The sequence below is a fragment of the Fukomys damarensis genome, unplaced genomic scaffold (genome assembly GCF_012274545.1).
Source record: "Fukomys damarensis isolate Sample0158 unplaced genomic scaffold, DMR_v1.0_HiC HiC_scaffold_16, whole genome shotgun sequence".
NCBI classification, from domain to species: domain Eukaryota; kingdom Metazoa; phylum Chordata; class Mammalia; order Rodentia; family Bathyergidae; genus Fukomys; species Fukomys damarensis.
The window spans coordinates 12,787,081-12,796,676 of record NW_022900928.1 but is presented as its reverse complement, the minus strand read 5'-3'; the positions used below and the strand labels follow the sequence as shown (position 1 = coordinate 12,796,676).

The window sequence follows — 9,596 nt, the reverse complement described above, 5'->3', positions numbered from 1 at the left end:
CCCCCGCCCCGCCCTTTTCCCCGACTCAATCTGGCCTTCAGGGTCTGTCTAGTCGCAGGGAGCGGAGAGGTCCCGCAGCCCACAGTCTGCGAAACTGATGGGCGAGAAGGGAGCCACGACCCATCCTCCTAGTCTGGGACAGCAGCCCTGTCGCCCTGGCTCCCCTTCTCTGTTCCCATCCGCAGCTGGACTCCCAGGGACAGGAGACACGGAGAGTTCCCCGACTCAATCTGGCCTTCAGGGTCTGTCTAGTCGCAGGGAGCGGAGAGGTCCCGCAGCCCACAGTCTGCGAAACTGATGGGCGAGAAGGGAGCCACGACCCATCCTCCTAGTCTGGGACAGCAGCCCTGTCGCCCTGGCTCCCCTTCTCTGTTCCCATCCGCAGCTGGACTCCCAGGGACAGGAGACACGGAGAGGTGGCGCCACAATCTGGGTGGCCCCAGGACTTCCCAGGGGACCCCCTCTTCCCTTTGGGAGATACGTTTAGTCTCTAATCTTCTGAGAGTCTAATAAATCTCGCCCCATTAAGACAAAACAACAACAACAAAATTACCTTAGCAGGTATAGGAAAGCAGTGACACCTTCTTCCACTGAGCTGGCCTGCTGCGTGGCCCAGGGCCTGAGCGCTCTACCTTCTTAATCCTGAGGGGCCCAGCCCAACCCTGCTTCACAAAGAGGAGCCTCTGGAGGTTGCTTTACACCCCTCACAGTCGTAGCCTGAATTCTTCCAACTCAGGTAATGGAGATGTTAAGCCTCGGGGCTGTTTTAAACCCAGCTTGGACACTGGGGGACCCGGATCTGGGCCTGGACAAGGGTGATGTTTCTATCACAGGCATCAGCCTAGGTTTACCCGGTGTGCTGTTGGAACAGTAGTGGCTCCACCCCATCTGGGGCTCAGGTCGTTAGAGAGGACCCCAGCCCATATGTGACATTTGTTGGAGTCAGGTATCAGGCGAAGTCTGGAAGGATGGAGGCATTAGGATTGTGGGCTGCAGGGGGACATGGTGGGACTTTTATACTGAGTTTTACTCCTCTCCTCTACCCATCTGCAGGTTGAGTGAACCCTGCTACAAAGGCTGTGATCTTGGGCTGTATGAACAGAGATGCAGTGCCTAAGGCAGAGTGGGATGTGGGTAACCTCTGAGGCAATTACTGTGTAGCTTTTTAGCCAACAGAAAGGGAAACTTCCTTGGAGAGCCCTGGGGTGGGGGGCTTGGGCGCCTTTGCAGGAAGCTGGGAGTTGCAGCAGGACAGGCTGGTAGTTTTGCATGGTACCAGGGGAAAAACTGGACACTGAGTGGAAGAGAGGCAGGCTTTGATCTTACACCTACAAGGGTCAGTTCTAAACCAGAACCAGAAGTGACCCAGCTCTGAGGGGAGCTCAGGGAACCTTGGTGGGCCATCAGGACGTTATGGAGCGGTCTGGCCAGGTGGCCTTATGCATCCTTACAAGACTTTCCTGCCTTGTGCTGCTACTTTGCTTGGGGGAAGGTGGGCTCCTGTGGGTAGAATCCTCTTACGACTCTTGGCTCTGCTTCTGGGAGACCCCACTGTGGAGGGAGCTGTTGGCCCCAGCAGCATCTGAGCTGGATAGGCCAGGACCTAACTCACTTTGTGGCCCTGAGACTCAGCTTTCCAGATCCACCCTTTTTACCCTGGGTGCTCTGCCTCCTACTCTGCTCCATCTGCCGGGCTCATATGCAACTCCCCCAGATACCGCCTTATCAGGTACCTTTTTTGCCCAAAGGCCTTTTACACTTCCCTTTTGCCGGTAACCCTATCCCTTGCTTCTTGTCCTGGTGTTCAAGGCTGTCTGATCTCATCCTTCCTGCTGCCTTCATCCCCGCCCTATCCTGCCTCCCTGACCAGCCAGCACATCCAACTCACTTCCATCATTGCTCCTTAGCTCCCCCTCCAAACCTCTGCCTATCCAGTTTTTACCTGTCCCCTGCTGAACTCAAATCCTGCCTTTCCCAGTCAGCCTGCTAGGCCTCACAGAGTTCTCCTTTCCTGAGCTCTGTGGCTTCAGCACAGCCAGAGGGTCTCCTCCACAGCTGCCGGGTCTTTCTTACATTGTGAGGTTTAGACCCTCTTTCCCTGGAGGGATGCAGGCCCAAGACTCCTAGGTCTGAGCCCCGGGCCTGGTAAGCCAGTACTGTAGGCAGTAGGTCAAGGATAATGAGATGCAGATGAGCACCTGCCATTTCCCAGCTGGGACAGGGGAGGACACTCCTGTGTCCCGATTCAATGGAGTCAGGACAAGCTATGATTTTGATCTCCCCAAGTCTGTGCCCAGCATCTCCCTGCCACCACCTGGCTGACTTGTACATGCACTGTTCTTCCCTTTGAAGGACTGACTCCTCCCACTTCTGAATGCCCCTGCTTGGGGGACAAAGAAGGGGACACAGGATCCAGGCCTAGTCAGCCAGCGTATTCCAGCCATCTGGACGCCGTGATTGGGTGGGGACGGGGATGTGACCAAGTTGGTCGATATTCACTTCTAAAATCTTTGCTGGAACCACTGAGAAACAACTCTTTTTTCCCCTTTGATTGTCCGGGGGGCAGGATGTAAGCTGGAGCAGCTAAGTGGCTGTCATCACGGACCCAAGAAATGAAGACACAGCCCTGATGCCAAACACCAGATACTATATGCCTCCTGGGCTTTCCGGTCACACTGTCAATTTGATTACTTCGAGTTGGTTCCTGTCATTTGCAATAGAAATAGTGCTGAGCCAGGGCACCAGCACTCACAGTTTTAATTCAAGAATGACAGTGACAAGGGAAAGGACTCGATGGGTGGGAATCTGCTACCTTAACCAAGAGCACACCACAGAAATGCTATCACCCTTGCTACAGACTGAACTGCGCCCCCCGAGTTCATAGACCGAAGGCCTGGACTTCAGTGTTACTTATTTACAGCAGGGCCTGTGAGGAGATAAAGCTCATTGAGGTCACTGCCTGGTGTCCTTAATGAGGAGAGGGGAGAATAGAGTAAAAGGGGAGGGGAGAAAGGGTGGAGAGGGGGAGAAAATATGAATGAGAATCAGGACACAGAGGAAAGGTCACAGAAGGACATTTGAGAAGGTGGCTCAGGCAAAAACCAAATCGGCCGACACCTTGACCTTGGACTTCAGCCTCCCGAACTGTGAGAGGTTTGTTTCTGCTGTAAAAGCATCCAGTCCGTGGTACCGTGGTGACAGCCTGAGCTGACAACACAGCCCTCATTTCACACATCACACGCTTTGCCCGGGCTCAGTGGCGTCTTCCCAGCATCACAGCCAGGCTGGCTCCCTGCACCCACAGGCCCCCACATCCCCAGGGACAGAGCCTGGCCTCCTGTAGGAAATAATCAGTCTCTTTATTTACAAGTGATTTACAGTTCAAAAAACCAGGTGAGGTGGAGGCAGGGTGAGGGTACGAGGAGATGGCAGAGGAGATGGCACTTGGTTGCTGGCAGGTCACTTGTCTGCGCGGACAAAGGAGGCGAAGACGCTGTCCTTCCGGCTGAGCAGGTTCTCTGGCTTGTCCAACTCCAGGATGGCGCCCCGCTTCAGGACCATCACCAGGTCTGCGCTGAGGATGGTGTGCACACGATGCTGGGGGCAGGAGGGGCAGGTCAGGGCAGGCAGGGAGGGGCAGGGCCACAGATGTCCCACCTCCGAGGTGGCTGTCCTTGCCTGGTGCTGTGATCCAAGGCCTCCACCCACTGTGACCACCCTTCTCCCTCAAGTCTCAGCCCTGCCCTACTGCCAGACTTCAGGACTCAACAGACCACTGTCCCCAAGCCCCCATCCTCTACTTCCTATGGAGAAGGAACCCCAGCCTAGCTCATGGGGCTTTGGGACAGGGGAGACCTTGATACCTGGAGGAAAAGAGAGGTCTGACAGTCCTGCCCCAGGCCAGCCCCCCAGACTCCTCCCAGGGTCCTTTCCTGATGACAGCCCCAGGCAGCCAGCCTCCTCTCTGGGTGATCACTGCACGCCATCAGGGTGCCGCTTACCGCAATGGTGACCACAGTGCGGTCTGCGAAGGCCGTCATCACCACCTTCTGGAGGATGTCCTCCTGTCAGGTGGAGGCAGTAGCTGTCAGCTCACTCACCCAGTGGATGGGTTCTGGCCTGGCTCTGGGGCCCTGGGGTTGCGGCCCACTCCCATGTGACTCCAATCCTAGCCCCACCTCCACTGCTCTTTGGCCCTGGTCCCCAAGGCACTGTGAGGAACAGCAGTCAGGGACCGGCCCCAGCCAGCCAGGGGCTCAGCTCTGTGCATGTACACGTGCTACTTCTGCATGGTGGAGGATGGGGGGAAGTCTGTGTGTGTGTGTGTGTGTGTGTGTGTGTGTGTGTGTGTGTGTGTGTGAGTGGAGCCATGGTCCCCCAGCCCTGATGCTGAAGGCAACCTCAGGACGACTTTGTGCTAAGTGCTCCATAACACCCTACTAAAACTGCTCTGCGGAGATGCCCGGGACCAACCGTAGCCATGTCGATGGAAGCTGTGGCCTCGTCCATGATGAAGATACTGGTCTTCCTCACAAAGGCCCGAGCCAGACAGAAGAGCTGCCTCTGGCCCTGGCTGAAGTTCTCCCCACCCTCTGTGACGATGGCGTCTGGAAAGAGCCCCGTGAGGGTGCAGGGTGGAGTTAATCCTTTGCAGGGGCAGGGAGCACATGGGAGGGGAGACACGTGGGGACATGTGTGTACAGGGTGGATGTGTAACAGCACAAGTGTGTCCAGGGTTGATACACATGACACAATGACACAGTCTGCAGGGACTGCAGTGAAAAGCACCCCCTTCCCCAGTGCTGTGCGTGGCCCCTGCCCCCACATAGGCAGTCACATGAGAGGGTGAATGCACACATGCATGTACAGTGTGTGCCACCCAAGTGGTGGCCTGCTGAGGGTGATCCACCGAAGCCTAAGTGTGGCCACCAGACACTGCTGTAGGAGCTGTGACACACACCAAGACTGTGCTGACCCCTCAGACACAGGTCTGAGACTCTCCTCGCTGTCCTGTCCTCCGGCAGGACAGGTGGATAGGGCTGGGAAGAGCTGAAGATACCACTGTGGTAGGGGGAACTGGAGATCTCTGTCTCACAGTGACCCCAGCTGTCCTTGCACCTTGCAGGAGCGCTGACCCTGAACTGACTTGTCAGGTGACCTGAGCCAAGTCAGGGCCTCTCAGGGCCCAGCATGATGAAAGGTGGCACTCAAGGTAGACTCCAAACTCAGAGCACACCTGAGACCTGGTGGCAAGTGAGGCTTCCTCCCCAGCCCTTCCAGGGTCCTGGAGGCCCTGCTCAGCTGGCTGCAATTACCGAGGCCTCCAGGCAACGCCTTCACCACCAGCTTCAGCTGGGCAATCTCCAGGGCCTCCCACAGTGTGCTGTCCGAGCACTTCTTCTCTGGGTCCAGGTTAAACCTGGAGGGTGACACAGGAGTCCCATCGGGAGGGGAGCAGAGTCCTGCTCCATCCCCAGGGACCTGCAGAAGGCCATGCCAGTCAAGGGGTAGCAAGCAAGAGCTGGTTAACCTGGGGGGCCTGGCTGGGTGGGGAGCACCAGGGTGGTGACGGTAGGTGGAAGACAGCATTTGACAGTGGGGCCGGGGAGCCCCCAGCGCCTGCCTAGGACTAATGGGAAGAAAGGCTGAAGGTGACGCTTTTCTACAGACTGATCTCCCTTCTTCCTCCTCTTCGGAGCTGGGCCACCCTGGGGTGGACAGGCTCACCGGATGGTGCCGCTGAAGAGGACAGGGTCCTGCAGGATGATGGACAGGCGCGAGCGCAGGGTGTGCAGTGGCAGTCTGGCGATGTCAATGCCATCAATGACGATGCGGCCTGTGTGGAGATGATGTCACAGGAGGCGCAATGCCAGGGGTGGTGGAGCTGCCGCGGATGTGTGGGCCTGGGACACGGCCCCGGGTGAGGATGCAGAGGAAGGCAGTGACTGCCGGACTCCTGTGACATCTGACCGAAGGTCAGGGCTCGGGGCCCATAAGGGGCTCTGCATGCACACATGGGGTAGACACACAACTCACCCTCGAACATGTCCACCATGCGGAAGAAGGCCAGGGAAAAGGAGGACTTCCCACTGCCCGTGCGGCCGCAGATCCCGATCTGGAATTAGAAGCAGGTACCCCGCTGTGGCTCTGGGGCCGCTGGGCGTGGCCTCTAGTGCCGGCTGGGCGGCTCTCGGGTGCGTGCAGGTTGCACTCCTTCTCTTGCCTGGCTGCTTTTGGGCCACAGGTCTGGTCTTGCTTCCCATGCTGGGTCCAGAGGGGGCTCTCGTGGGGGCCGAGAGCAATGAACTAAACCAGACACGGGAGCTTTTGTGTTATGTGGTTTTTCTTATACGAGAAACTCAAAGTATAAATAAACTAAAGAGCAAAATAAAAGCTAGATAATAGGATATAGGCAAATAGGTCTGTGGTAAAAAGGAAGGAGAATGAGAGGGGAAGGAATAATAAAAAAAAGAATTAAGATGTGTCATGTACATGTACCAGCCGGCCACGAAGAAAGTGCAGGGTATAGACATCAAAATCCTGGGCCTCGATGTGAGTCTAAGTGTAGCTGGTACGTGGCTGCAGGACAGGTGGGTCTGGTCTGTCCCTGTGTGCATGGGTGTGGCGAGAGGACACCGGGGTGGCTGACTGTGGTGTGCAAGGATGTGTCTGAGCCCCTGCCTTAAATGGGAACCATCCCAGATCCTGTTGCTTCCTGGCCCTTGGGTCCCAAGAGAATTATAATATGGGACCAATACAGAGCCAGGAATGCTGATACAGACGGGCACCGAGGTGGGGACAGAGGAGAGGAGACACATGGAGGGACAGAGGCGCGGCCAAAGGTCGCAGGTAGTGGAAGAGACAGAGACAGAGAAAGGAGGTCGGATAGAAGGGGGAGAGAAAAGGGAGCTGGGTCAGAGGCTGACAGGAGCTCCCACGGGAGGACAAGGGCAGCCCTTGCTGTGAAGCCCAGGGACAGTGTCCCAGGGAGCGTCCCTGACAAAGCCTCTCTGAGCCAGGAAGTCCAGGTTGTCCATCTCTGGTGACTGAGCAAGGAGACAGGGCCCGAGGCGGGGAGCCACAGGGCAGCGGCAGGAAAAGTGGGGTCAGTCTCGTCCTTGTGATGGGGCAGGGCCGGGAGCCTGGGGTCTGAACGCACTGAGGCCATGAGCTGCCCTCCCCAGGCCCCAGGGCCTCTGTCACCTTCTGTCCTGGTGAGATGAGGGCGTTGACGTGCTTGAGCACCGGCTTCAGAGAGCTGTCGTAGCGCACGCTCAGGTTCTGGATCTGGATCTTCCCTTGGTCTGGCCAGTTCTTCGGGATCAGTGATGGGGCTGGGGGCCGGGTTGGGTCAGGCACCAGGGCGGGCCACAGCTCACATCCAGGGGCCTCCACCCCAGCTCCCCCTCTGGCCCCGGGCCCGCACACCCCTCCTGTGGGGCCCTCACCCAGCAGCCCCTCGTAGCTCTCCGCCTCGGTCTTCAGGAGCCCATGGATGCGCTTCACGGCGCCCAGCTGGATCTCCATGTCCGCCAGGTTCCTCACCATCCAGTTGAGGTAGTTAGAGACCTGCCGACAGTGAGCCAGTGAGACACTCAGTGAGCACTTAGTTCTGTCCTCAGCCACCAGGGTGGCTTTCTTTTTCTTTTTCCTTTATTGAGTTTATTGGTATGTTTTAGGGATATAGTACAGTTACATCATTGGGATCTTGTACCTTTACATGACAGGTCTTGGTTCTCATTTTTCCCCTTGTCCCTGCCCTCTCTTCACCCCCTCCTCCCCTCCCCATCTACAATCACTTTATTTCCATTTTTTCATTTTCTCCTATTTTTTTCTTTTCCCTTATTGCCTTTCCCCTACCCTTCCCACTTTCCCTACACCGTTAGCCCTTTTCTTCCCATTTCACAATGTCAGTTATCTCATTACAGCGTGGCTTTCTTTAGGGCTGAAGAGGACCCCAGGGGCTCCCAGATGTCTTCTGTCACTGCCAGCAAGAGTGACCTTCCCTGGAAGCCTGGGGAGGATCACAGTGTGAGGCCCAGGTGTCTGGGCCCGCCCAGGTCCTGCCGGTCAGCCTTCTTGTCCACGTGGAAAGTCCTGGGTGGGGAAGGACCTTGGGGGCCCCGAGAGCTGCTGTCTGGGCCCTCCCTGCCCCATGCAGCTGCCACTCACCATGAGGGCATAGGTGAGGCCCAGGCCCACCAGGCCGGCCGAGAGCTCCCTGTGCAGGGAGTTGGAGATGGAGGTGGCAGCTGCAATGAGCACCACGCAGGCACCGATGTACTCCTACGCAGAGGGGCGGGGTGAGGGGGACAGCAGTGGCCTGGGGCCTCCGGGTCGGAGGCACGGGTGCCGCGTCCCACCTCATCATGTCCAGGGCCAAGAGCAGTTTGCCCATCCCCACCCCAGCCCCACACCTTGTATCATCAGACACAGGAGTGGATGTGACCCCAGATCGCACGGCGCACACCTGTTCGTGTTCCTGGCACACCTGCCCTTCAGACATAGCCCCCAGGTGGTGACTCAGGGAAGGGCACAGGTGAGACACGGCGAGGACATCAGGGAGAGGACAGCAGAAGGCTCAGTGTCCACCCAGCCCTGCATCCTGTCCTCTGTCAGACCCTTGCTCCAGTCCCACATGCCTATGGGGACCCTGTGTCCTGGGACCTGGGGGAGGGCGGGTGCCACTTGCCATGCGGACTTCCAGCCATCTGTTGGCTGCCGTGAGGAAGAGGGAGGCGATGTTGTTGGAGTCGGTGTATTCGAGAAGCTTCTGCTGGAACCGGGCCTCATACCTGAGAGAGGATGAGGAGCAGTGTGGGTCAGGCAGCTCCCGGGACTCCTGCAGCCCCAGACTTGCCCTCTTCACCCCCTTATGTATGGGTCCCCCCTGCCGGGACGTCCTCCTTCCCACTTCTGCTAACCTGCGGAGCTGCCCTCCCTCAGACTGCCCATGCCCTGCTCTTTTCTCCACATCGTCCCCATTGCTGTGAAGGACGCCCACATCACCCATTTCTGAGGCCAGAGACCCAGAAATCAGCTGGATCCACAGCCAATCCTTCAACAAGTCCTCTCGAGGCTTCCTTCCTGCCTCTGTGCACCTCTCCCCAGCTTCGTGCTCACCAGACTACGCTCAGTTCCCTAATTAATACACTGCTATATCCCCGCAGATCCCTCTCCACCCAGCACCATCTTTCCAAATCACAAGCTCTCTCTGCTGAGTATACCAATGGCCTCCTACTGCTCCTGGGATAAAGAACCACCTTGTCAGAGGCCTATGGGAGCTGGCACCTCCTAACCTCACTCCTTCCACAGACTCCCTCACTCACCACACTGCAGGCACTCCAGCCTTTTCAAAGTTTTACAACAGTATCAAGTTCTTTTGTACCCCAGGGCCTTTGCTCATGCTTTTTCCACCAGCTGGAATGCTTTCTCCCTTGTTCTCAATTCCTTCTCAACTTTCACTCCTCACCTTAATGGGTACCTCTTCGGAGAGAACTTTCCTGGCCACTCCTTTACCTAAAGTAGCCCCCTCATATCTGCAAGCAGTTAGCTTCATGATGCCTGCTTGTACAGTCATTTCTCTAGCTGTTTAC

The 9,596-nt window shown here is 57.1% G+C and overlaps 1 protein-coding gene across 2 annotated transcripts in view; it reads right to left on the bottom strand.

Moving 5' to 3' along the window:
* Window positions 1–3,368: 3,368 nt before the first annotated feature.
* The window catches only part of Abcc8 (ATP binding cassette subfamily C member 8), a 70,570-nt gene continuing 64,342 nt past the window's right edge, over window positions 3,369–9,596 (bottom strand). For both annotated transcript variants that reach the window (XM_033764104.1, XM_033764105.1), the window contains 10 exons: window positions 8,693–8,795; window positions 8,173–8,286; window positions 7,449–7,569; window positions 7,204–7,334; window positions 6,037–6,115; window positions 5,728–5,836; window positions 5,316–5,419; window positions 4,474–4,607; window positions 4,002–4,064; window positions 3,369–3,597 (listed from right to left, as the gene is read on the bottom strand). In XM_033764104.1, coding sequence (XP_033619995.1) covers window positions 3,460–3,597; window positions 4,002–4,064; window positions 4,474–4,607; window positions 5,316–5,419; window positions 5,728–5,836; window positions 6,037–6,115; window positions 7,204–7,334; window positions 7,449–7,569; window positions 8,173–8,286; window positions 8,693–8,795 — 1,096 coding nt within the window. In that variant the 3' untranslated portion in view covers window positions 3,369–3,459. The remainder of the gene's footprint in view (window positions 3,598–4,001; window positions 4,065–4,473; window positions 4,608–5,315; window positions 5,420–5,727; window positions 5,837–6,036; window positions 6,116–7,203; window positions 7,335–7,448; window positions 7,570–8,172; window positions 8,287–8,692; window positions 8,796–9,596) is intronic.